This window comes from Natrix helvetica (genome assembly GCF_964273705.1).
Source record: "Natrix helvetica genome assembly, chromosome: 16".
Taxonomy (NCBI): domain Eukaryota; kingdom Metazoa; phylum Chordata; class Lepidosauria; order Squamata; family Natricidae; genus Natrix; species Natrix helvetica.
This window is the reverse complement of record NC_138563.1, coordinates 10,117,632-10,145,611: the sequence shown is the minus strand read 5'-3', so window position 1 is coordinate 10,145,611 and position 27,980 is coordinate 10,117,632. Positions and strand designations below refer to the sequence as shown.

The 27,980-nt window shown below is 46.7% G+C and overlaps 2 protein-coding genes across 5 annotated transcripts in view; both read left to right on the top strand.

The window, feature by feature from the left end:
* USF1 (upstream transcription factor 1) overlaps window positions 1-27,980 on the top strand; it is a 279,354-nt gene that overhangs the window by 183,847 nt on the left and 67,527 nt on the right. The window lies entirely within an intron of this gene.
* Window positions 1-27,980, top strand: part of NECTIN4 (nectin cell adhesion molecule 4) — a 118,369-nt gene that overhangs the window by 66,828 nt on the left and 23,561 nt on the right. The window contains exons 2-4 of the mRNA XM_081967824.1: window positions 14,973-15,326; window positions 18,799-19,089; window positions 20,692-20,812. Of these exons, the coding sequence (XP_081823950.1) occupies window positions 14,973-15,326; window positions 18,799-19,089; window positions 20,692-20,812 (766 nt within the window). The remainder of the gene's footprint in view (window positions 1-14,972; window positions 15,327-18,798; window positions 19,090-20,691; window positions 20,813-27,980) is intronic.

Below are 27,980 nucleotides of genomic sequence, written 5' to 3'. Positions count from 1 at the left end.
GGAGTTGCCCAGCTGGCGGGGTGGGTGGGATTAAGCCTCGGAGAAAATGACACCCCCCCCCCGAGAAATCCGGTTGGGCTGGTTGGGTGCCTTCCTTCCTCCCGTCCTCCTCCTCCTCCTCCTCCTCAGGGAGGGAGGAGGGGGGAGTTTCAGGAGTGACATGAGAGTTGGGTGTTAGGATTTGCTCTGCTTGGGCTGGCTGGAAACAGCTGCAGGCCAGGGGAACTGGCTGCCAGGAGGATTTTGGCACCTGGGCCAGGGAAGGTGGCTCCTCCTCCCCTCCACAGAAACATTTGGGGTGAAACTTCCAGGGTTTGGTAGGCATTTAATGAAAAAAAAAACGCCTCTTGGTTGGGAGCGGAGTTGGAGGGATGATGCAACCCCCAGCTTAAGGATGAGGCTCCTCAAAGAGAGGACTTTGACGGGAGCAGCTGTTGGAGCTCCCTGCTCTGAGCTGGGCTGCCCCCCCTCCCCCCCAGCCAGGACAGTTCTGGGATGTGATGTATTGAAGGTGGTTCTCATACGTCAGGCTTTCTCCCCACTTTGGCTGCTCGTGGGGTTTATGGGGAGCAGCAGGAGGAGGACTTTGAGGTCCTTGGTGCTCGCTGAACTTGGTGGTTTTCTTGCAGACGTTTCATGACCCAACTAGATAACATCATCAGTGCTAAACAGAGAGCAGTCCAAAGCCTCCTCGTTTTTAGCACTGAGGATGTTACCTAGCTGGGTTATGAAATGTCTGCAAGAAAGAACATCAAGGACCCCACAGTTGTTGTCGTCGTCCTCCTTTCTTCCTCCTCCTCTTTTTCTTCCTCCTCCTCCCTTCCTCCTTCTGCTTTCTTCCTCCTTTTCCTTTTCCTCCTTTCTTCTTCCTCCTTCTTCCTCCTCCTCTTTTTCTTCCTCCTCCTCCCTTCCTCCTTCTACTTTCTTCCTCCTTTTCCTTTTCCTCCTTTCTTCTTCCTCCTTCTTCCTCCTTTCTTCCTCCTTCTCCCTTCCTCCTCCTCCTCTTCCTCCTCTCTTCCTCCTCCTCTTCTTCCTCCTCCTCCTTTCTTCCACCTCCTCTTCTTCTTCTTCCTCCTCCCACTTCCTCTTCCTCCACTTCTTCCTCTCTTGCTCCTCCTCCTCCTCTTCTTCCTCCTCTTCCTCCTTTCTTCTTCCTCCTCCTCCTCTTCTTCTTCTTCCTCCTCCTTTCTTCTTCCTCCTTCCTCCTCCTCCTTCTTCCTCCTTTCTTCCTCTTTTCTTCTTCCTCCTCTTCTTCTTCTTCCTCCTCCTCCTCCCTTCCTCCTCCTCCTCTTCTTCCTCTCTTGCTCCTCCTCCTCCTCTTCTTCTTCCTCCTCCTCTTCTTCTTCTTCCTCCCCCCTTCCTCTTCCTCCTCTTCTCCTCCTCCTTTCTTACTCCTCCTTTCCTCCTCCTTCTCCTCCTCCTCCTCTTCTTCTTCTTCCTCCCTTCCTCCTCCTCCTCCTCCCAAACCCCTCTCCCTTCTAGCATTGATGATGTTCCCTAGCTGGGTGATGAAACGTCTGCACGAAAAACCACCAGGCTCAGAGAGCACCAGGGCCCCACGGCTCAACCTTGAGCGACAAATATTCCCCGTTCCGCATCCTTCAGACACGGCTGAAACTGGTGTTGCCTCCCTTTGTGCCCATTGTGCAAACTGAACCTTTGCAACCCGCTCGACAAAACCCCAGCTAAGAAAAACAAAACAGCAAGCAAACTCCTCCGGTTGCAGCCATGCCAAATCTTTCAACGCTGCAGCGGCTTTGCCGAGGCCGCCTTAAAGGCTGGGCTCCTGCTAGTTAACTTAGTGACTGGATTAATCTTCTTCCTGGACTTGCCTAAGAGTTTGAATCATCAAGAGAGCCAAGAGGCTGGGATTGCAATTGCATGACAAGCTGAATGTCAGAGAGGTCTCCCTCTGTTCTCCTTTCCTCCAGGTTGGCTCCGTCTCTGATAATCTTCCCTCCGCTGCTTCTTGTCCTGCCTTCAGGGGCTTTGGAGAACAGGTGGACCCCCCTCTTCTCTGGGGAGCCCCTCAAATACTGGAAGACAGCTGGCATGAAAGCAGCCTTCCAGTATTTGAGGGGCTGCCAGAAAGAAGAGGGGGCAAATCTAGTAAAGGCCTGGAGACGAAAACATATGAAGAACGGTTGCAGGATTTGGGCTTGGCTAGTCTAGAGAACAGAAGAATTAAGGGTGACATGATCACCCTTTAGTCTTCCAATCTTTGAGGGGCTGCCCCAAGGAAGAGGGAGTCAACTTATTCTCCAAAGTACCAGAAGGCAGGAGAAGAAATAATGGGTGGAAACTCCTCAACCTGGAACTAAGGAGAAACTTCCTGACAGTGAGGACAATTAACTAGTGGGACAACTTGCCACCAGAAGTTATGGGCGCCCCCTCACTGGAAGGTTTTTAAGAGACTGGACAGTCACTTGTCTGCGATCGAATAGGGTCTCCTGCTTGAGCAGGGGGCTGGACTAGAAGACCTCCAAAGTCCCTTCCAGCCCTATTCTGCTTTTTAGTCAAGACGCAATGGATGGAAGATAATCCTGGAGAGACCCAATCTAGAACTAAGGAGGAATTGCAGCCTTCATTCTGAGTCAGTCACTGGGGACCAGAGGTTTATTCTGCAGATATTTTGGACTGAGAAGTTCCCTAAGTCAAAGAGTTTTGAAGAGGGAATCTCTGGTCCCAGTGACCGTCTCAGATTGCATCTTGCAACATTAACCTGCAATGCATGTACTGGATCTGCCTTCATTTCGAAGGACAGACGTCTTGACAGGGAGAACAACTAACCAATGGAACAGCTCCCCTCCAGAGGTTGTGGCTGCTCCGTCATTGGCGGATTTTAAACAGAGACTAGAGAACCATTCGTCTGAAATGTTATAGGGCAGGGGTGTCCAAAGTTGGGAACTTTAAGACTTGTGGACTTCAACTCCCAGAATTCCCCAGCCAGCTATGCTGGCTGGGGAATTCTGGGAGTTGAAGTCCACAAGTCTTAAAGTTCCCAACTTTGGACACCCCTGTTATAGGGTCTCCTGCTTGAACAGGGGTGGTGGACTAGAAGGCCTTCAAGGTCCCTTCCAACTCTGTTATTCGGTTATGTCGCCCCTACTCCTTTTCTTCATTACACTGGACATTCCCAACTCCCGTTTCGCTTCCATTCTCTTAGTCATCTTTGTTGCTTTTCTCTGCACTCTTTGTAGAATCTCAATGTATTTGCTTACATCGTGGCAACCAAAACTGGATGCCGTCTTCCAAGTGTGGCCTTACCAAGGCATTGCAGAGTGGTATTAACCCTTGACGTGATCTTGATTCTATCCCTCTTATTAATGCAGCCTAGGATTGCATTGGCTTTGGGGGCAGCTGCAGCACATGGCTTGCTCATATGTCATTGTCCACCAGGACTCCAAAACTACACGTATTGCTTGGGTGAAACCAGGCTTAATAGCAGTAACTGTGAGAGGGATCTTGGAGTCTTAGTGGACAACCAATTAAATATGAGACAGCCAAAAAAGCGAATGGAATCCTAAATTGCATTAACAGAGGGATACAATCAAGGGAGGTCCTAATACGACCCTATAAAGCCTTAGTAAGGCCACACCGAGAGTCCTGCATCCAGTTTTGGTCCCCACAATATAAAAAAGAGGTTGAGATTCTAGAAAGAGTGCAGAGAAGAGCAACCAGGATGATGAGGGGACTGGAGGCTCAAACAGACGATGGACGGTTGCAGGAATTGGGCCTGGCTAGTCTAGGGAAGAGAAGGACCAGGGGAGACAGGAGAGCATCTTCCGATATTTGAGAGGCTGCCCCAGAGAGGCAGAGGGGGTCAAGCTATTTTCCATGAAAGCCACACAAGGAATAATGGATGGAAACTGACCAAGGAGAGATTCAACCTGGAAATAAGGAGGAATTTCCTGACAATGAGAACAATCAACCAAAGGAACAGAAGTTGCCTTCGGAAGTTGTGGGAGCTTCATCCCTGGAGGCTTTCGAGAAGAGAGTGGACTGCCCTCTGTCAGAAGTGGTGTAGGGTCTTCTGCTTGTGCTGGGGGTTGGACTAGATGACCTGCAAGGTTCCTACCTGTTTAGTTTTTCCTGCCTACATGCAGAACCTGTTTTTTTTCCTCACCAATGAATTGTGCTGGAAAGGTCTTCTTTGAGTTTCCAACAAGGGGGGAACAGTATTATTGACAATCCTACTCCCAAACTTCTCAGGATTTTAAAGGCTGTAAAATTGCACTTTGAACTTGCCAAAATCCTGGCACCTGCAACGCCCGAATTCCCTGCCGATAAACAGATAACTCGGCTCTTTCGTCCTCTGGCTAATAAAGAGGCGTTTTAATTGGAAAGAGATAGCTGGGTGTTTGTTTTCAGGGCTCCCCTGAAGTCATTTGGTGTTTATTGGGGTGCCATTTTGGAGGGAACTTGCATATTGGAAGAAGGAGATGCTCTTTGAAAAATGGGCACACCTTGGATTAGTTCCAGGTCTCATTTCTCGGGGTGCCTCTTTGAATGGGATTATGTCACCCACATAAATATTTTGGTTTCATTAATGCGTTTTGGAAAGTGGAAGGGCTGCTGAAGATTTAATTGGCTTCTTTGCATGCAGGTTGTTAATTTCCTCCCCCCACCCCTACCAATCGCTCAACTAACGAATCTGAGGTTTGCATTTCCTAAGATTTTTTTTTACGTTTTTATTTGATTTTAATATAAATCCATCTTCCATTAAACAGCATGATGACTGGGTACAAATACTTTGCGCGAACAATTAAAATTGACAATCATGTTCGTTATTTAATCTACTATTTGTAACTAAATACCAATAAGCTTAAATGTCTAATACTATTACAATCCTCTTCATGATTTATTTACCTCTTTTAATTATATTAATTATCGGTACGTTTTCTTTATTTTACATGACTCCTTTTACTGCTAATTCTTATATTTATTCTCTAACCCAGGGGTGTCCAAACTTGGGAACTTTAAGACTTGTGGACTTCAACTCCCAGAATTCCCCAGCTGGCTGGGGAATTCTGGGAGTTGAAGTCCACAAGTCTTAAAGTTGCCAAGTTTGGACACCCCTGCTCTAACCGTTGATAAAATGATTCCAAAATAGTATAATAATCAGTTCGTTCATTCTCTTTAATAGCCAATGTTAATCTATTCATTTCTGCACATTCTAATATTTCACATTTCCCAAGATTTATATTTCGATATATTTGCTTCCTTGGGGAATCAAAACACCAGCAGCCAACTATCGATAATGAGGCCAAGCACCTGGACTGGCTGTGAGTTCTCATTGTTGTTTCTTTAGTGCCATCTGAGATCATATCAAAGTTCCGGTTTTCCCAGGATAAGCAATCCTTGACTTACGACCTCAGTGGAGTCAAAATTTCTGTTGCTAACTGAGTTTTGCCTTGTTTTATGAACTTCCTTGCCGCAGTTGTTAAGTGAATCACTGCAATTGCTAAGTTAGTCACCCGTTTGTTCAGTGAATCTGGCTTTCTGTTGTGGCCCGTCAGCGGCCAGTGGAGCTGGCAGCAGATTCGGACAGTGAGGAGGGTTGGGGAGGAAGATGGGCCAGTCCTGGAGTCTGGGGAAGGCTCTGATGAGGGCTCTGTGTTGGAGGCAGAGAGGGGGCCGGGGCAGTTATGCCAGTTATCAGCTGCCTTCAGAGTCAGACATCAATGAGACAGAAGAACAGCTGGAGCCTGTTCCCAGTGTGCGCATGCGCAGAGCTGCCAGACGAAGGGAAGAGCTAAAGAACAGGGGTTGACTTGGGAGTAAGGCCACAGGGGGACGATGAAGGGCCCCTCCCAGAGGGAATAAAAGAGGAGCAACAGGGGAGTGGAGTTTGCAGAAGACCATTAGTTCGCTTAATTGGTTTGGAGACTCCTGGCCAAGTTCTGCAGATCTCGGCCTGGCAGCTCTCCAAGCCAGATGAGGTCTGTGACCGTAAATCCTCCCTTGAAAGACTTTGCTGGAGGGGAATGAGCAGAATCCACAGTCAATTAATAAAAGGGGTCTTTGTCGGGATCGGGAGTCTGCTTCATGCTCTCATGAAGCCTCGCTCAGAGCACCTTCCCTGTTGTCTTTGCTCATCAGAAAGTCGCAAAAGGGGATCACCCAACGTGGCGACACCGAGACCGTCATAAATGTGAGCCAATTGCCAAGCGTCTGAATGGAAATCACATGACCCTGGGGAGGCTGCAATGGTCGTATGTGTGAAAAATGGTCATAAGTCCCTTTTTTCAGTGCCGTTGTAACTTTAAACGGTCACTAACCAAACAGCCGTAAATCAAGGAGTCCTTGTGCTGGTATGCACACATATATCCAGATTTCAATGAGGGCAGAAACGGCATTTAAATGCCTTACGGTACTTAAAAATAGACTTGCAGCAGGTAAATATAATTGACCATCAAAGTACTACCAAAAGGAAATGTAAGTATAATTTTTTAAAAACAAATTTACTATTAAAAGAAAAAAAGAAAGAAAAATACAAATTAGAAATCTAACTTAAAGAGACGAATGTAACAGTGACAGTCCTCCCTTCCTCCAGGAAAGACCTTTTTTTTTGGTCCCAACCATAAAGGTCAAAAAAGTCAAAATGGCCCCAGAACCGCACAGGGGAAGCCCCACCCCTTTGTATAAATGGGTGGAGCTTTGATCATGCCGCGATTCGTTGTGTTCCTGGCCACACCCACAGATACCTCTGCAGACAATTCTGATTGGACTCCCTGTCTTCCATGACCCAGGGCATTGTGGGAACCGTGATCTGATGGGGGGGGGAGGTTTGTCCCGCAGGCCACGTGGATTGCGGTTTACACAGAGTGATTATGGTTTGTTCATCGTGGCTTGTGATTTGAGGTCAAATCAAATGCCGTATTTGTACACTAAGCCAAGCGTGCCTGGAAATGCCGTAACTTGGTCTCTCATGTTGGAGCTCACATGCTTTGCATGCCAGATCTCAGGTCCCCTCCCTGAGACGGTTGAGAAGGCAAGGCATCTTTAAAACTGGTCTGACTTGCTAAGGGGAGTTTCGGACTTTTTCCCCCAAAATAACAAACTTTTTTTTTAAAAATGTGGGTTTTTTTTTTTGTCGAACCTAATCTTAAAGAGTGAAATGTCAGGTGGAGGTGTGCTCAGGTTCTTTGCAACCTGAAATTTATTCTGTCTCTCTGTTCTGCATCAGCTTGCAACTTTTTTTTTTTTAAAAAAGGAGAAACGTAGATTCAGATTGGTGCATGCTTTCCGTTCCTTGTTTTAGATTAGATTAATAGAGGTGGAAGGGACCTTGTAGGTCATCTAGTCCAACCCCCACGCCCAAGCAGGAGACTTTACACCATTTCTGACAGAGGGCAGTCCAGTCTCTTCTTGAAAGCCTCCAGGGATGAAGCTCCCACAACTTCCGAAGGCAACTTCTGTTCCATGGGTGGATTGTTCTCCCTGTCAGGAAATTCCTCCTTATTTCCAAGTTGAATCTCTCCTTGGTCAGTTTCCATCCGTTCTTCCATCTCTGGCCTTCAGGTGCTTTGGAGAATAGCTTGACCCGCTGCCTCCTCTCTGTGGCAGCCCCTCAGATATTGAAAGATGCTCTCCTGTCTCCCCTGGTCCTTCTCTTCCCTAGACCAGCCAGGCCCAATTCCTGCAACCATCCATCGTCTGTTTGAGCCTCCAGTCCCCTCATCATCCTGGTTGCTCTTCTCTGCACTCTTTCCAGACTCTCAACAACATTTTTATAGTGTGGGGACAACAAGTGGATCCAGTACTCTAGGTGTGGCCTTACTAAGACTTTACATAGTGGTATTAGTACTTCCCTTGATCTTGATTGCAATTGTCTGTTCAATGCAAGTTTCACTAATATCCACAATTTACTGCATTTTCTGTGGGAAATTGTCAGTTGAAGGAAGTGTGAATACCGACATTTCTTAAAATGTCCAAGGATCGCAAATTTGGCTTTTGCATTAAAATAGTGAGTTGGGAATCCTTTCCTCCCTTTGTTCTCTGAAGAAGTACAATTTGCAAGGAGAAATGAGTTTTTTTTTTAAACAACCAATGTTAAATGATTTTGTAAGATCAAAAATAATAATAAAAAAAACAGTCAAGACTTAAGAGGCTGCTTGAAACTTTTATAGGCTGGTTTTATGAGCAGAGAAGTCTGTAAAAATCATTTACTTTGGTTCACAAGAAAATGTAACATTTTTGAAATTCAGAATTAAAACAACACCTCTAACTGAGAAGCATTCCCAGTGTTTTGGGATGGAAACTCTTCTCTATGGCGTCGTGAAAGGTAGAAAGTGGGTACAATTGTCCTGCTTTTTAATGATGATTAACCGATAACCTGGCCTTGCCGGGGTATTTATTTATAGGGGGGAAATGTCCGGACCAAATGTAATTTCTAATGTTGCATTTTCCCACTTACCAGAGGGAGCCCCCTTGTGGAGTACTGTGAAGCCATTGCCATAGCAACTTCACTCCCCTGTACAGTAGAAGCCATTTGAAGACACAACAGGCAGTATCTTAACAGAACACACCCCCAATGGCTATTAGGGGTGCCTTACCCTCATAGTATTTGTTTCCAGAGAGTAAGTCATCAGTGTACTAAGCTTGGTTGAAATTGCTTGAGGTTTTTTGCACACTGAACCAGCAGTAACCCACCCCTGCCTCCCAGATTCCTTCCCACTCTGTTATTCTGTTAAGGTCTCCTGCTTGAGCAAGGGGGCTGGACTAGAAGACCTCCAAGGTCCCTTACAACTCTGTTATTCTGTAAGGATCTCCTCCTTGAGCAAGGGGGCTGGACTAGAAGACCTCCAAGGACCCTTCCAATTCTGTTATTCTGTAAGGATCTCCTCCTTGAGCAAAGGGGTTGGACTAGATGATCTCCAAGGTCCCTTCCAACTCTGTTATTCTATTATTCTGCCACATTCAGAAGAAGCTCAGTGCTCAAAGCTTGACGGGATTCGATTTTAGGGGCTAACACTGAGTAACTATTTTTAAATTATACACTACTGATTTGAGGTTGCAGAGCCGTTACTCATGAAGTGTTTATTTATTTGTCGGTTTATTGTATCACTAGATGCTGAGGTTTGTTTTTGTCCAGGGATAAATACACATATAAGGTAAATAAATAATGCTCGTCCAATATTGTGATGCAGTGGCTCAGGGGCTAAGACACTGAGCTTGTCGATCAGAAAGGTCGGCAGTTTGGCGGTTTGAATCCCTAGCGCCGCGTAACGGAGTGAGCTCCCGTGACTTGTCCCATCTTCTGCCAACCTAGCAGTTCGGAAGCAGGTAAAAAATGCAAGTGGAAAAATAGGAACCATCTTTGGTGGGAAGGGAACAGCGTTCCATGCGCCTTCGGCGTTGAGTCATGCCGGCCACAGGACCACAGAGATGTCTTCGGACAGCGCTGGCTTTTCGGCTTTGAAATGGAGATGAGCATCGCCCCCTAGAGTTGGGAACGACTGGCACAGATGTGCAAGGGGAACCTTTCCCTTTATCTAATGTTGTGACTGTGTTAACCGTATGTTAACCGTATGTCTTTTTTTACATCAAAACCAAGATTTAGATTCATAACCAGGGAGTGGCAGAGAGGTTGAAGCCAAGATGAGATCCCCCTAAGCCAGCTGCTAAAGGATGACGGAGTCCTGGGGATTAATATTATTTTCCAGGCTACCCACATAATGGTTTTTGGGGGCTGAGTCAGACGCTTTCTGTTTGTGAACCTTATTAGCTTAAAAGAAAGATTTGCGACAAAGATTCTGCATCATTTTTCAGAAATCATTTGGATCTCATCCACTCAGACTTCTGAATGTCAGGGAGGGATTGGCCATCTCTGAATCACGATGGCTGGAGGTTTTCCAGAAAACATTGGACAGCCATCTGTCCGGGAATTTATGACTCCTGCCTTGGGCAGGGGGCTAGACTAGAAGACCTCCAGGGTCTCTTCCAGCCCTGTGCGTCTATGGTTCTATGAGCTTGGGCAGGGGGCTAGACTAGAAGACCTCCAGGGTCTCTTCCAGCCCTGTGCGTCTATGGTTCTATGAGCTTGGGCAGTGGGCTGGACTAGAAGACCTCCAGGGTCTCTTCCAGCCCCGTGAGACTATGGTCTTGGGCAGTGGGCTGAACTAGAAGACCTCCAGGGTCTCTTCCAGCCCTGTGAGTCTATGGTCTTGGGCAGGGGGCTGGACTAGAAGACCTCCAGGGTCTCTTCCAGCCCTGTGAGTCTATGGTCTTGGGCAGGGGGCTGGACTAGAAGACCTCCAGGGTCTCTTCCAGCCCTGTGAGTCTATGGTCTTGGGCAGGGGGCTGGACTAGAAGACCTCCAGGGTCATAACTATTAGCCAGTTGCCAACGATCTGAATTTTGATCATGTGATCCTGGGGATGCAGCAACGTTTGTTGCAGTGGTGGGTTTCCATTATTTTTCTTCTACTGGTTGGCTCATGTGCGCACACACAACGTTTCTGCACATGTGCAGAAGTGTTTGGGCGGATGGGCGGAACCTCCTGCCGCCATTACTACCAGTTCGCCCAATCTGGGCTGAACCGGGAGTAACCCACCTCTGGGTTGGTGGTGTGAAAAATGGGCACAAGTTAGTTTTTTTCAGGGCTGTAACTTTGAACAGTCACTAAATGAATTATTGTAAGTTGAGGACTACCTGTATGTAGGCCAACTAAAGACAGAGAGGGAGGAGGAGGAAGAGCAGCAGGAGGAGGAGGAGGAAGAAGAAGAAAAGGAGGAGGAAGAGCAGGAGAAGGAGAAGAAGAGAAGGAGGAAGAGCAGGGGGAGGAGAAGGAGGAAGAAGAAGAAAAGGAGGAGGAAGGAGAGGAGGAGGAGGAAGAAGAAGAAAAGGAGGAGGAAGAGCAGGAGAAGGAGAAGAGGAGGAGGAGGAGGAGGAGGAAGAAGGAGAGAAGGAGGAGGAGAAAGAAGAAGAAAAGGAGGAGGAAGAGCAGGAGAAGGAGAAGAGGAGGAGGAAGAAGAAGAAAAGGAGGAGGAAGAGCAGGAGAAGGAGAAGAAGAGAAGGAGGAAGAGCAGGGGGAGGAGAAGGAGGAAGAAGAAGAAAAGGAGGAGGAAGGAGAGGAGGAGGAGGAAGAAGAAGAAAAGGAGGAGGAAGAGCAGGAGAAGGAGAAGAGGAGAGGAGGAGGAGGAGGAAGAAGGAGAGAAGGAGGAGGAGAAAGAAGAAGAAAAGGAGGAGGAAGAGCAGGAGAAGGAGAAGAGGAGGAGGAGGAGGAAGGAGAGAAGGAGGAGGAGGAGGAAGAAGAAAAGGAGGTGGAAGAGCAGGAGGAGGAGGAAGAAGAAAAGGAGGAGGAGGAAGAAGAGGAAAAAGAAAAGAAGAAAGTTTTAATATTGGTATGAGGAAGTTGTTCAGTGGCCATAACTGTTCACCGTTGACTTTGTCATAGTCGTGTTGTGTTTCCTGGCATGGGTGTCATGGCCAGGTGCCTGCTTGCCAGGTGTGAATGAAGGGCCTGAGTCAGGATGGGGGCCAGCTCCTCCTCTGCTGTGTGTGTGTGTGTGTGCGCGTGTGTGTCTGAGAGCCCTTTCTTTCTTCTCTGGGTATTGTTGTCTTTTGCACGGAGTGGAGATTCCCAAGCCAGGAAGCGCATACCAGGTCGATGATGTGGCCCCTGGCCTGGAATCTAGCTAGCTCTCACCCGCCCCTGCCCCCCCCCCTGTGTCTCAGAATACAGAGTAACAGAGCGGGAAGGGAGCTGCGAGGTCTTCTAGTCCAACCCCCTGCTCAAGGGGAAAAGACCCTACAGCAGGGGTCTCCAACCTTGGCAACTTTCGGTCTTTGTGGACGTCAAGAGTTCCGCAACCGGCAGTGTTGCTGTGTTAAGGAATGCCTGAGCCATCCCCCAAAGGAGATTCCTTAAGAATGTACAGGTAGTCCTCCTTTAGTGACTGTTCGAAGTTACAGCAGCACTGGAAAAGTGACTTGTGATGGTTTTCACACTTACGACCGCTGCAGCATCCCCGTGGTCACGTGATCAAAATTTGGACCCTGGGCAATTGATTCATATTTATGACGGTCATAGTGTCCCAGAGAGAGGTGGACGGTTTGCTCCCATTCGAGCGAACCGGTAGTGGCGGGAGGCTCCGCCCACCCGCCCAGACGTCATCACGGACTCTCTGCGCATGCACAAAAGCGTTGCACTCAAGTGAAGCAGGCGCCTATGTGCTCCCAGTTCCGAACCGATAGCGAAGGTAAGAGGAAACCATTAGTAGTCCTTGGGGCCTTTGGACAAGCAAAGTCAATGGGGAAGCCGGATTCACTTAACAACCGTCTTACTGGCTTAACAACTGCAGGGATTCACTTAACAATTGCAGCAAAACAGGTCATCAAATGGGGCAAAACTTACTTAACATTTGCCTGCTTAGCAATGGAATCCTATTCTATTCTATTCTATATTTTCTACTCTATTCTATTCTAATCTCTATGCTGTCATATTTATTCTATTCTATTCTATATTTTCTATTCTATTCCATTCCATTCCATACTCTATTCTATTCTCATTCTATTCCATTCTCCTATTCTATTATATATTTTCTATTCTATTATATATTTTCTATTCTAATTCTATTCTATTCCATTCCATATTCTATTCTATTCTAATTCTAATACTAATCTATTATATATTTTCTATTCCAATTATTCTATTCCATGCCATTCCATTCCATTCTATTCCATATTCTATTCTATTCTCATTCTATTCCATTCTCCTATTCTATTATATATTTTCTATTCTATTATATATTTTCTATTCTAATTCTATTCTAATCCATTCAATATTCCATTCCATTCCATATTCTATTCTAATTCTATTTTATTCTATTCTATTCTATTCTATTCTAATTCTATTCCATACTCCTATTCTATTATATATTTTCTATTCTATTATATATTTTCTATTCTAATTCTATTATATCCCATTCCATTCCATTCTGTATTCTATTCTAATTCTATTTTATTCTATTCTATTCTATTCTAATTCTATTCCATTCTCCTATTCTATTATATATTTTCTATTCTATTATATATTTTCTATTCTAATTCTATTCTATTCCATTCCATATTCTATTCTATTCTAATTCTAATACAAATCTATTATATATTTTCTATTCCAATTATTCTATTCCATGCCATTCCATTCCATTCTATTCCATATTCTATTCTATTCTCATTCTATTCCATTCTCCTATTCTATTATATATTTTCTATTCTATTATATATTTTCTATTCTAATTCTATTCTATTCCATTCCATATTCTATTCTATTCTAATTCTAATACTAATCTATTATATATTTTCTATTCCAATTCTATTCTACTCCATGCCATTCCATTCCATTCCATATTCTATTCTATTCTAATTCTATTCCATACTCCTATTCTATTAACTATTTTCTATTCTATTATATATTTTCTATTCTAATTCTATTCTAATCCATTCAATATTCCATTCCATTCCATATTCTATTCTAATTCTATTTTATTCTATTCCATATTCTATTCTATTCTAATTCTATTCCATACTCCTATTCTATTATATATTTTCTATTCTATTATATATTTTCTATTCTAATTCTATTATATCCCATTCCATTCCATTCCGTATTCTATTTTAATTCTATTCCATACTCGTATTCTATTAAATATTTTCTATTCTATTATATATTTTCTATTCCATTATATATTTTCTATTCTAGTTCTATTCTATTCCAATCCATATTCTATTCTATTCTAATTCTAATACTAATCTATTATATATTTTCTATTCCAATTCTATTCTACTCCATGCCATTCCATTCCATTCCATATTCTATTCTATTCTAATTCTATTCCATACTCCTATTCTATTAACTATTTTCTATTCTATTATATATTTTCTATTCTAATTCTATTCTAATCCATTCAATATTCCATTCCATTCCATATTCTATTCTAATTCTATTCTATTCTATTCTATTCTAATTCTATTCCATACTCCTATTCTATTAAATATTTTCTATTCTATTATATATTTTCTATTCTAATTCTATTATATCCCATTCCATATTCTATTCTAATTCTATTCTATTCCATTCCATTCCATACTCCTATTCTATTATATATTTTCTAGTCTATTATATATTTTCTATTCTAATTCTATTCTATTCCATTCCATATTCTATTCTGTTCTAATTCTAATACTAATCTATTATATATTTTCTATTCCAATTATTCTATTCCATGCCATTCCATTCTATTCCATATTCTATTCTATTCTAATTCTATTCCATACTCCTATTCTATTAACTATTTTCTATTCTATTATATATTTTCTATTCTAATTCTATTCTATTCCATTCCATATTCTATTCTAATTCTATTCTATTCCATTCTATTTCATACTCCTATTCTATTATATATTTTCTAGTCTATTATATATTTTCTATTCTAATTCTATTCTATTCCATTCCATATTCTATTCTAATTCTATTTTATTCCATTCTATTCTAATTCTATTCCATACTCCTATTCTATTATATATTTTCTAGTCTAATTGTATTCCATTCCATTCCAGTGGTGGGTTCCTACCAGTTCAGCCCCGTTCGGCCAAACCGCGAGTGGCTTGTCGGCCTGAGTCGCATAACCGGCAGCGACCCAGGTTGGCCACGCCTCTGAACCGGTCCCCCCAGTGGCCGCAGTCGCCGCCGCCATCTTGTTTTTGAGTTCTGTGCATGCACAGAACAATTTCTATGGAACTGCGCATGCGTGCATAGTGCGCATCCAGGACCGGCTGGGGAATTCTGGGAGTTGAAGCCCACATCTTAAAGTTCCCAAGTTTGGACACCCCTGCTCCAGGTTTTAAGCACGAGGAGGAGAGCATGGCAGGTTTCCAAAATCACACCTTCTTTTTTCTTAAGGGATTGTATTCAGGAAACACCCCCCCCCCATTCACACTCTCCCTCCTTTCTCCCGTCTCCCCAGGTCTGCTGGCCCGAGTGTTGGAGACCCCGAGCAGCGTGACGGCGGTGTTTGGCACGGATGTGGTGCTGCCATGCGGCTACCAGGCCACGCAGGGCGAGACGGTGCTGCAGGTCATCTGGCTGAAGCGAGTGGACGGTGGGAAGAGCACGGAGGTGGCAGTCCTGAATTCGGAGCACGGGGTCCACATCCAGAAGGCCTACGTGGGCCGGGTGCAGCGGCAAGCGCAGGGGTCGCTGGTGAACGGCTCCATCGTGCTGAAGAACGCGGTGCAGGCCGACGAGGGCGCCTACGAATGCCAGCTCATCACCTTCCCCCAGGGCAACTTCGGGTCCCGCCTGTCCCTCAAGGTTTTAGGTAAGGGCCTCTGAGGAGCTTCTGGTCTCCACCTGGTTCTCAGGGTTCTAGATATGGACCTCTGAGGAGCTTCTGGTCTTCAAATGGCCTTGAAGTTGCTAGATGAGGACCCCTGAAGAGCTTCTGGTCTTCACCTGGCCTTGAAGGTTCTAGATATGGACCTCTGAGGAGCTTCTGGTTTCCATGTGGTCCTCAAGGTTCTAGGTAAGGACCCATGAGGAGCTTCAGGTCTTCAAATGGACTTGAAGGTTCTAGATATGGATCTCTGATGAGCTTCTGGTCTTCACCTGGTCCTCAAGTTTCTAGGTAAGGACCCCTGAGGAACTTCTGTCTTCACCTGGTCCTCAAAGTTCTAGGTAAGGACCCCTGAGGAGCTTCTAGTCTCCACCTGATTCTCAGGGTTCTAGATATGGACCTCTGAGGAGCTTCTGGTCTTCAAATGGCCTTGAAGTTGCTAGATGAGGACCCCTGAAGAGCTTCTGGTCTTCACCTGGCCTTGAAGGTTCTAGATATGGACCTCTGAGGAGCTTCTGGTCTTCCCCTGGCCTTGAAGTTTCTAGATAATGGCTCCTGAAGAGCTTATGGTTTCCACCTAGTCCTCAAAGTTCTAGGTAAGGACACTTGAGGAGCTTCTGGTCTTCAAATGGCCTTGAAGTTTCTAGGTAAGGACCCCTGAGAATCTCCAGATCCCCACCTGGACCTCAGTGTTCTAGGTACAAGGACCCCTGAGGAGCTTCGGGGTTCCCCAAGATGCAGTATAGATCATCCTCCAATAACTGTACCGGTAGTCCTTGACTTACGAGAGTTCATTTAGTGACCATTCAAAGTTTCATCGGCACTAAAAAAGAGTGTCTTATGACCGTTTTCACACTTACGAGCTTTCCAGCATCCCTCAGGTCATGTAAATCAAAATTCAGACACCTGACAATTGACTCATATTTATGACGGTCCCAGAGTCCCAGAGTCACGCGATCCCCTTTTGTGACCAATGGGGAAGCCTGATTCACTTAACAACCGTGCGATAATCTTAACCGCAATGATTCGCTTAACAACTGCAGCAAGAAAGGTCGCAAAGTGTGGCGAAACTCATTGAAGGAATGTTTCATTGAGCAACATCCATCGGATGTTTTAGCCTCCAATCCCCTCATCATCCTGGTTGCTCTTCTCTGCACTCTTTCCAGGGTCTCAACCTCTTTTTTAGAGTGTGGGGACCAAACCTGGATGCAGGACTCTAAGTGTGGCCTTACTAAGGCTTTATAGAGTGGCATTGGAAAGGCAGGACAAGGAGCAAAGGATGAAAACTCATCAAGGAGAGGAGCAACCTAGAACTAAGGAGGACTTTCCTGACAGCGAGAAGAATTAATTCATGGGTTGACTTCTCTCCAGAAGTTGTAATTGCTCCATCACTGGAGGTTTTTTTTTTTTTTAAAAAAGAAGAGGATTGGAGAACTATTTGTCCAAAAATGATATATAGGGTTTCCTGCTTGAACAGAGAGGTTGGACTAGAAGACCTCCAAGGTCCCTTTTCAACTCTGTTATTCTGTTTACTAAAACCGGTCATTTTTAAGGGATGTCATTTATGGGGTGGTGTACCCCCAACTACCCAACCCTCAGGTGGAAGTGAAGGGCAAGGATTTTGGTAGGAAAACAGCTTTTGCAAATTTGGCCGCAGCTATAAAAACGAAAAAGTCAGTTTGGAAAGCGATGATGGTGTCTTTAAAAAAGACTGGATGAAAATTAATCAGGCCCACCGATTATTATTTCCCCTTTCATGTTGGGGCAAATGATAAACAAACAATAAACAAGTTAAGTTATCCAGAAGTAATCATTTGAATCTATTTCCCTCATATTGTATCGGATATATGCCGTTTACTAGATATAATTTACTAGATTTCATTCTATTCTACTAGTAACCCCTTTTCTTTCTTCCTTCCTTTCAACCATTTTCTCTTAGTCTCTCATTTCTCTTCTCTCCACCCATTGGCCTAGCTTTTTTCCTTTTCTTGATCTTGAAACCCCTGTATTTTTTCTTTCCAGTCTATTTTTCCGCTCCTTTTTAATTCTGTTGTTTTAGTAACTAACTAAATGCAACGTTTGCCACCTAAAATTAAACTTGAGGATATGTGTTATTCACCGTAAAACAGAATAATAGATGTGGAAACGGGACGTTGGGATTCGATTCATTTGGAGAGGCAAGTAATGACATTGCCTTATAGATCAGGGGTACAGATCAGGTGCAAAGATCACGGAGGCTGCGTTTTCACAGGATTTTGAAACCGGGCAGCTGGACAGGCCTTGTTTGCCCATAGCTGGTCTCTTCGAACTCTGCCGGCTCCTGGAAAGGAGAAGCTGCACTTCAGAATCGAGAAATGGGGATATCCGGGGGGGGGGGGGATTGTTAGCACCATGAGTGTGAAAAAGAAGGACATACATACAGAAACACAGAGATGTACACACAAAGACCGATGATGTTCCTTAGTTGGGTCATGAAACGTCTGCAAGAAAGGCTCAGAAAACACATCCTCCTCTTCCTCCTCCTCTCCTCTACAAACCCCCTCACTTGTAGCATGGATAATATTCCTTAGTTGGGTCATGAAACGTCTGCAAGAAAGCCACCAGGCTCAGAAAACACAGCTGTTGTCCTCCTCTTCTTCTTCTTCCTCCTCCTTCTCTCTATAAGCCTCCTCCCTTCTAGCACTGATGGGGTTACCTAGTTTGGCTAATGAAATGTCTCCAAGAAAACAACCAAGCTCAGAGAGCACCCAGGACTCCAGGCTCCTCCTCCTCCTCTTCCTCCTCTTCTCCCCCTCCTCTATTCTGCAAACCCCACTCCCTTCTAGCACTGATGATGTTATCTAGTTGGGTCATGAAACGTCTGCAAGAAAACCACCAGGCTCAGAGAGCACCAAGGACTCCACACTCCTCCTCCTCCTCCTCCTCCTCCTCCTTTTCCTCAACCCCACATCTCTTCTAGCACTGATGATGTTACCTAGTTGGGTAGTGAAACGTCTGCAAGAAAACCACCAGGCTCAGAGAGCACCAAAGACCCCACAGTCCCTTTCCTCCTCCTCCTCCTCCTCCTCCTCCTCCTCCTCCTCCTCCTCCTCCTCCTCCTCCTCCTCCTCCTCCTCCTCCTCCTCCTCCTCCTCCTCCTCCTCCTCCTCCTCCTCTTCGCAATCCCCTCTCCTTCTAGTGCTGATGATGTTATCTAGTTGGGTCATGAAACATCTGCAAGAAAACCACTAGGCTCAGAAAACACACTTCTTCCTCCTCTCTCTAAACCCCCTCCCTTAAAGCACTGATAATGTTCCCGAGTTGGGTCATGAAACGTCTGCAAGAAAACCACCCAGCTTTTTATAGTATCGCAAGCTGCCTTGAGTTGCCAGGTGCGAATATAAACCCATCAGCTCGGGGAGCGCCAAGGCCCCCTCCTTCGTCTCTCCTAAGCCGCGTCTTCTCCCTCTCTTTGCAGTGCCCCCGTTGCCGATCCTGAACCTCGGGCCTCCGCTAGAGGAAGGGCAGGGCCGCACGCTGGCCGCCTCCTGCACCGCCGAAGGGAATCCCGTCCCCACCGTCACCTGGGAGACCGAAATCCTCGGCGTTTCCAACACCCAGGAATCCTCGCATTCCCGCTCGGCCTCGGTCACCAGCGAGTTCTACGTGGTCCCTGGGCGCAGCATGCATGGCAAAGCCTTGACCTGCGTGGTCTCGCACCCGGGGCTGCAGCACCTGAAGAGGATCACCCACACCCTCAGTGTGGCCTGTAGGTATCTGTTCTCCCCTTCACCTGGGCCTCCAGCCTGCCTGTCCTCCCGCCTCTTGTAGAGCTTCCCGGCTAAGCGGCTAGGCTGCCATCATGTTCCAGTTGAATTTGGGACCCACCCTTGGGCGAACGGGTGGGGGTTCAAGCTTGCCATGCACTGCAGAGGGAGGGGGGATGCTGGAAAGACCCCAGCCCCCCAGCCAGGGCATGTTATGGGTCCCATCGATCAAGGATGTGCTTCTGGTGGGACCACCGAAAAGGGCCTTCTCGTGGTGGCCCCTTCCCTATGCAACATCGTTCTCCTGGGGGTGGTTGGCCTCCAATCTGTTGCTTTATTGAAAGGCCCCCAAATACGGGGTTTGGCCAGCGGTTTCCTGGGGACCCCGAATGGAGCCAGTGGCTGATTTGATTGTGTTGCTGCTGCCGTGGGTGGAGGTGTGTCAGGCTGATGGGTTTTTATGTTGTGACGTTTAACGTTGTAAGCCACCGGGAGTCACCAAGGTCTGAGTTCGGCAGCCATGTGAATTTGTGAGAAAGAAAGAAAGAAAAAAAGAAAGAAAGAAAGAAAGAAATGGATGAAAAGAGGGGGGAGAGAAGTAGATAGGTAGGGAAAACGAGAGAGAGTAGTAGATTACAGATAGAGAGATCGTAGATTATAGGTAGATAGATGGTAGATAGAAGATAGATAGATAGATAGATAGATAGATAGATAGATAGATAGATAGACAGAGAGAGAGACAGACAGACAGATAAATAGATGATAGATAGATAGATAGATAGATAGAGAGATAGATAGATAGATAGATAGATAGATAGATAGATAGATAGATAGATAGATGATAGACAGACAGACAAACAGGCAAACAGGCAAACAGACAAACAGGTAGATAGGAGATTAGATAGATAGATAGATAGATAGATAGATAGATAGATAGATAGATAGAAAGAAAGAAAGAAAGAAAGAAAGAAAGAAAGATAATAGGTAGGTGATGGATGGATGGATGGATGGATAGATGATGAATGGATAAATAGATAGATAAGAGAGAGATGGAGATAGATAGATAGATAGATGATAGATAGATAGATAGATAGATAGATAGATAGATAGATAGATAGATAGATAGGCATGCAGGCAGACAGACAGACAGACAGACAGACAGAGTAGGTAGGTAGAGAAAAAGAGAGAAGTAGATAGATTACAGATAGAGAGACGATAGATGATAGAAGAGAGGTAGATAGCTGGTAGATAATATATATAGATAGAGATACATGGAGGCAGGGAGGGATGAAAAGAGGGAGAGAGAAGTAGATAGGGAGATAAAGAAAAGGAGAGAGAGAAGTAGATAATTACAGATAGGTGATGATAGATAGATTTCATTGTATTTCTTTTGTACAATAGCAATAAAGACTAGACTAGACTCTAGATAGGGATGTAGAGAGAGAGGGGGGCAGATGATAGAGACGGACAGACCTGCTTGTTGTCTTTAGTTCTAATCCTCGTAAAGAGCTGTCTGCCAGGGCGTCCCGGGCTGTGGCCCATAGGTCCCTTCTTCCCCACGATCCCTTCGGCCTGCCTAACCTCGCCTTCCCTCCCCCCTGCAGACCTCTCGGATGCCTCCATCCTGGGTCCCGGTGCAGAGCAGGACTGGACGGAAGGCCAGGAAGGGGCCTCTCTGAAGTGCCTGGGGGAGGGCAACCCACCCCCCACCTACAACTGGTCTCGGTGAGTCTGCAACCATGCGGCCTTCAGCCTTCGTGGACGATTGGGGTAACCTGAATGGGGCAAGGATCCAAACTTGGTTTGTTCAGTGGGCTGTTGGTCAGAACAGGGCTCTAAGGCTTATGGACTTCAATTCCCAGAATTCCCCAGCCTCCTTTCTTCCCATCCTCCCTCCCTCCTTCCCTCCCTTCTCTATTTTTCCACCCATCCCTCCCTTCTCTATTTTTCCTTCCTTTCCTCTGATCTTTCCTTCCTTCCTCCCTCGCTCCCTTCCATCCTTCTATATTTTTCCTTCCTTTCTTCATCTTCCTCCCTTCCACCCATCCCTCCCTTCTCTATTTTTCCTTCCTTTCCTCTGATCTTTCCTTCCTTCCTCCCTCGCTCCCTTCCATCCTTCTCTATTTTTCCTTCCTTTCTTCATCTTCCTCCCTTCCACCCATCCCTCCCTTCTCTATTTTTCCTTCCTTTCCTCTGATCTTTCCTTCCTTCCTCCCTCGCTCCCTTCCATCCTTCTCTATTTTTCCTTCCTTTCTTCATCTTCCTCCCTTCCACCCATCCCTCCCTTCTCTATTTTTCCTTCCATTCCTCTGATCTTTCTTTCCTTCCTTCCTTCTTTCTTTCCTTTCTTCCTTCCTTCTTTCTTTCCTTCCTTCCTTCTTTCTTTCCTTCCTTCCTCTCCCTCCCTCTCTCCCAACAGGGCGTAGAGATAATCCTTGAGTTACAAACAAAAAGGGGGACCAAAATTTCTGTCAAGCAAGACCGTTCTCAAGTGAGTCACACCTGACTTTATGATTCAGACCATTGTCTGAAGAGCTGCTGGTTTCCTGCCTAGGCAGGGGGGGTTGGACTAGAAGACCTCCAAGGTCCCTTCCAACTCTGTTATTCTATTTTATATATATATATTTTGGCCACAGTTGTTAAGCGGAGCAATGAGTGGCTAAACGAATCATACAGTCATTGTGTGAATCCAGCTTCCCTCACTAATTGTGCTTGTCGGAAGCCAGACGGGATCCTCTTCAGGGGAGACAGCTGTCATTTATGGATCAATTTGTAAGATGCATCAATCGCCCATTTCACGGAGGGTAACTTTGAGGGGCTTGCAATATGAAATACATAATAAATACATGCCAGTTGTGGATTTTGATCACGTGATGGCTGGGAGGCTGCGATGCTGGCGAGCGCAAGGAACGGCTCTGCGAGTCACTTTTTTTGAGTGCTTCGAACGGCCCTTCGAACGGCCACTGAACAAACGGTCGTAAGCCAAGGACTCCCCCATGCCTTGCATGCAAAAACCAGGCAGAGTTCTGATTGCCCAGTGGGCCTTTTTAAACCCCCTCCTGTGGGTACCCACGTTTCCTTCCAACCCCAAGAGAAGAGCCACGCTATTTCTGCCAGCCAGCTCCCAGGGGAAGCTCCCAGGCAAAGCTCCCAGGCAAAGTTCCCACGGAAAGCTCCCAGGGGAAGCTGCCACGGAAAGCTGCCACAGAAAGCTCCCAGGGGAAGCTCCCACGGAAAGCGCCAGCCTGATCCTCCACGAGCACCTCTTCTCCATCCGGCGTTTCTCAGCTGTCTCTCAAACTGCCTTTTTGTTTGGGGAGGGACCAGCTGGGACTTGCCTAGTGGGTTTCGGGTAAGGAGCCTCGGGGCAAAAGGCAGCCTTTGTGGTGAGCCAGGAAGGAACAGCCAAGTCAGCACGGCGGGCTGGTTGGGGGGGCTGGGAGCCTTCCTGGGGGTGCGGCCGGCAGGAACACAACACCGATGCCAACTTCCGCCCTGCAGGACTTGTCACACGGCGGCGGAAGAGCAGTGCAGAGTCCCAGGTAGGCAACCGCCCTGCCAGAGGGAGGCGTGCCCAGAAATGCCATTTCCTCGGCTGGATGGCACTCAATGGCCCATCCCTGGCCTGGCTGGGTTGTTTGAGGCTTTCCCTAAAACCGAAACCAGGGGAAAAAACTTGAGAAGACTAGAAAGAGCAAAGAGGAAAGCAAGAAAGATGATAAGATAAAGAACAGCTGCAGGAACTGGGTAGGTCTAGCTTAATAGAAAGAAGGACCTGGGGAGACAGGATAGCAGTGTTCCAATATCTCAGGGGTTGCCACAAAGAAGAAGGAGTCAAACTATTCTCCAAGGCACCTGAGGGCAGGACAAGAAGCAATGGGTGGAAACTAATCAAGGAGAGAAGCAACTTAGAACTGAGGATAAACTTCTTGACAGTTAGAACAATTAATAAGTGGAACAGAAATTGCCTCCAGAAGTTGTGAATGCCCCAACACTGGAAGTCTTTAAGAAGATGTTGGGTAGCCATTTGTGTGAAACAGTATAGGGTTTCCTGCCTAGGCAGGGGGTTGGACTAGAAGACCTCCAAGGTCCCTTCCAGCTCGGTTATTCTGTATCCTATAAGGGGACCGGAGTCTGTATGAGGAATGGTTGCAGGAATTAGGTATGTCCAGTCTAGTGCCCAGGGACGCAGTAGCTAAGACACTGAGCTTATCAATCACAAAGGTCAGCAGTTTGGTGATTCGAATCCCCAGTTCCACATAACAGAGGAAGCTCCCGCTCCTTGTCCCAGATTCTGCCAGCCTAGCAGTTTGAAAGCACGTAAAAAATGCAGGTAGAAAAACAGGAACCACCTTTGGTGGGAAGGGAACAGCGTTCCATGCGACTTCAGCGTTGAGTCCTGCCGGCCACGTGACCACGGAGACGTCTTCGGATAGCGCTGGCTCTTTGGCTTTGAAACGGAGATGAGCATCACCCCCTAGAGTTGGGAACGACTGGCACAGATGTGCAAGGGGAACCTTTACCTGTAGTCTAGTGAAGAGAAGCAATAAGGGTGATGTGAGCTTGGGCAGGGGATTGGACCAGAAGTCCTGCAACGCAAGAAAAAGGTACAAAATAGGTGAAACCTGGCTCAATAGCGGTAATTTCAAGCGGGATCTTGGAGTCCTAGTGGGCAACCATTTAAATAGGAGCCAGCAGTGTGCAGCAGCTGCCAAAAAAGCCAACACAGTTCTAGGCTGCATCAACAGAGGGAGAGAATCAAGATCACGGGAAGTGTTAATGCCACTTTATAAGGCCATGCTTGGAATACGGCATTCAGTTTTGGTCGCCACGATGTAGAGAAGATGTGGAGACTCTGGAAAGAGTGCAGAGAAGAGCAACAAAGAGGATTAGGGGACTGGAGACTAAAACACATGAAGAACGGTTGCAGGAACTGGGTATGTCTAGTTTAATAGAAAGAAGGACTAGGGGAGACATGATAGCAGCACTCCAGTATTCGAGAGGCTGCCCCAAAGAAGAGGAGAGGGTCCACCTATTCTCCAAAGCCCCCCGAAGGCAGAACAAGAAGCAACAGATGGGAACTGATCAAGGAGAGAAGCAACCTGGAATTAAAAGAGAAACTTCCTAATAGTGAGATTGATGAACCAGTGGAACAGAAGTTGTAGATGTTCCATCACTGGAAGTTCTTACAGATACCGATTAACAGAGTTGGAAGGGACCTTGGAGGTCATCTAGTCCAACCCAAGCAGGAAGACCCTACACCATTTCTGACAGATGGCAGTCCAGTCTCTTCTTGAAAATGATGAAGCTCCCACAACTTCCGAAGGCAACTTCTGTTCCATGGGTTGATTGTTCTCCCTGTCAGGAAATTCTTCCTTATTTCCAGGTTGAATCTCTCCTTGGTCAGTTTCCATCAATTGTTCCTTGTCTGCCTTTGGGTCCCTTGGAGAATAGCTTGGTATAAGGCAGTGATGTCTAACCTTTTTGGTGCTGTGTGCCCAAAGGATGTGCAAAACCCCAAAATACAATGCGAGCCCCCCCCCCACATGCCTTCCCACCCCCCAACACATGCCTGCACATGCCCTGCACATGTGTCTCGCCCTCCCCTTTTTTGGCTTCCAGGCTGATGCGGGAGGCTTTCCAGGGCCCAAATGGGATGAAGTGGGCAAGCGTGCAGCAAATCCCCCAAATGTGTGCACCCCTCTCCCCCCGAACATACACGGCAAAGACCGGAAGACTAGCTGGCTGGCGGGAGGTGTGAACGCATGCACGGTGGAGCTGGGCTAGGGCAATGGCTTGCATGCCCGCAGAGAGGACTCTGAATGCCGCCTGTGGCAGGAGTGCCATAGGTTTGCCATCCCAGGTATAAGGCCTCCTGCTTGAGCAGGGGGTTGGACTAGAAGACCTCCAAGGTCCCTTCCATCTTTTATTCTTCTCTTATTCTTTGCTCCAACGCTGTCAGGACTTAGAAAATTCGCCACCTTCTCTATCGCGGCGTCTGCCCTTTGGAGCACCCCAGCTCCACCCTGAGGCCCACATGGCCCCCACATTGCCGACATTCGGAAAGCCTTTGAAGGGGGAAACCTGGCGGTCTTCCCAGGCCCGGGGCTGGGGTGGGCGTCTATTGTCCTCTGGGCAGGATTGTCCCGTGGTATGTTTCCCTCGGAGAGGCAGCCTCCGTTTCAACCTTCTCTCTCTTTTAATGATATCTCTGCAGTTTGACAGCCTCCCATTAAATAAATAAATGATACAAAGCAATCATTTGTGCCTCTCTGCGCTAACCAGGCAGATTCCCAGGAACAAAGACAGGTAGTCCTCGACGTACAACCACAACGGAGGCTAACGTTTCTGTTGTTAAGAGAAATAGGGGGGGGGGGTTTGCCCTGTTTTGCGATCTTCCTTGCCACCGTTGTTAAGGGAATCCCTGCAGTTAAGGTCATTGCCCAGAGGATCATGTGTTGCCCTCTCCTCTGCCCCTCTTTGAAAGAGCTTTAGAGCTCCCGCTGCCTTAAGAAAGTTCAAAATATTCTTAAAGATCCATCTCATCCTGGGCTCCCTTTTTTTTAACTATTACCATCTGGCAGCCGGTACAGGGCAATAAAAACAAGGACAAATAGACTGAAAAATAGCTTCTATCCCAGGGCAGTTGTTGATATTAGTTGCGAAGTCCTGTCCAACCCATCACGACCCCATGGACAACGTTCCTCCAGGCCTTCCTGTCCTCCACCATCCTCTGGAGCCCATTGAAGCTCACACCGACTGCTTCGGTGACTCCATCCAGCCACCCCCTTCTCTTCCGCCCCCTTCTTCTTCTTTTGCCCTCCATCGTTCCCAGCATGAGGCTCTTCTCCAGGGAGTCCTTCTTCCTTCTCATCAGGTGGCCAAAGTCTTTGAGTTTCCTCTTCAGGATCTGGCCTTCTAAAGAGCAGTCAGGGTTGATCTCCTCTAGAACTGACCGGTTGGATGGCCTTGCAGTCCAAGGGACTCAATGCAGGAGTCTTCTTCTCCAGCACCAGAGTTCAAAGGCCTCCGTTCTTTGGCGCTCAGCCTTCCTTATGTACCAACCTTCACAGCCATAGTAAAACATTAATGCAGTATTAGGGGTATTCAATTCAATTGTATAGAACAGTGATGGCGAATCTATAGCATATGTCCCTGAGGTGGCACGCAGAGCCCTCTCTGTGGGCATGGGCACTCTGGCCAACTGGTCTCCGTGGGTGCTGGAGTGCCAGAAAATGGCCTGAAAAACGGGCAAAAAAACCACCCCCAAAACAGCCTGTTTCGGGGGTGTTTGGGGGGGGCATCTTTCTGGGCAGTTTGGGGGGCTCTTTTTGGCCCTGAAAACGGCCCCAAATGGCCTGAAAAATGACCCCAAACCATGCTGTTTTTCGGGCCCTTTTCATGCGGTTTTTGGACTGTTTTACAGGCCAAAAACAGTCTGAAAAATGACCCTGAAATGGCCTGAAAATGCCCCCCCCCCCAAACCACCCTGAGTACAGGCTGTTTTCCAGGCCATTTTCAGGCTGTTTTGAGACCATTTTTCTGGCTGGTTTTTGGGCAGTTTTTTACGCTGTTGTTTGAGCCGTTTTTGGCTTGAAAAATGATGTGAAAAATGACCCAAAACCACACTGTTTTTCGGGCCCTTTTCACACTGTTTTTAGAATATTTTTTGGACTGAAAAATGACCTTAAATGGCCTGAATACGGCCAAAGAAACACCCCCAAAACAGGCTTTTCCAGGATATTTTCAGGCTGTTTTGGGGGCCATTTTTCTGGCCAGTTTTTTAATTTAAGAACTGCCTTGCTTAGCAATGCAAATTCTGCTCGAAATTTGTGGTCATAAGTCGAGGACTCAGTTGCTGTATAATGCAAGGATCCAAGCAAACAACAACTTCTAATCCCCCATCCCCCGGGAAGCATGTCCCATTTGTAAAGGCCTAGGATGCGCTGATGCCCATGCGCTCCAAGTAACCGAGAACTGGAAGGGACCTTGGAGGTCTTCTAGTCCAACCTCCGGGCCCTGTGAGCCGTTAATACCTTGTGACCTGTGCATATGAAGCCCTTCTTCAGAGCCTCCCACTGTATCCTTTCTTTTAAAGAAATACTCAAAGGTTTCCTCATCACATTGTACAATGAGGCAGCTCTGCTGCATGCATCAATGCACAGAGTTGGGGTTAGAGTTTCGGTTTGAGAAGTTTTTGGTTAGAGTTAGAGTTACAGTTAGAGTTAGGGCTAGGGCTGGGGGTTGGGCATTGGGTTGGGATTGGGATTAAGATTAGGGGTTTGGTTTGGGGTTAGGGCTAGGCTAGGGCTAGGGGTTGCGGTTGGTTTCTGGGGTTAGGGTTGGTGTTAGAGTTAGTGCTAGAGTTAGGGTTTGGGTTTGGTTTAGAGCTGGGGCTGGGGCTTGGGGACTTGGGTTAGAGTTAGTGTTAGAGTTAGGGCTAGAGGTGGGGGTTGGGCATTGGGTTGGGGTTAGGATTGGGGTTAGAGTTAGGGCTAGGGTTGGGGCATTGGGTTGAGGTTGGAGTTAGAGTTAGGGCTGGGGGTTGCGGTTGGGGTTAGAGTTAGGACTAGGGTTGGGGCATTGGGTTGGAGTTGGGGTTAGGATTGGGGTTAGAGTTAGGGCTAGGGTTGGGGCATTGGGTTGGGGTTGGAGTTAGAGTTAGGGCTGGGGGTTGCGGTTGGGGTTAGAGTTAGGACTAGGGTTGGGGCATTGGGTTGGAGTTGGGGTTAGGATTGGGGTTAGAGTTAGGGCTAGGGTTGGGGCATTGGGTTGAGGTTGGAGTTAGAGTTAGGGCTTGGGTTGGGGTTGGAGTTAGACTTAGGGCTTGGGTTGGGGCATTGGGTTGGAGTTGGGGTTAGGATTGGGGTTAGAGTTAGGGCTAGGGTTGGGG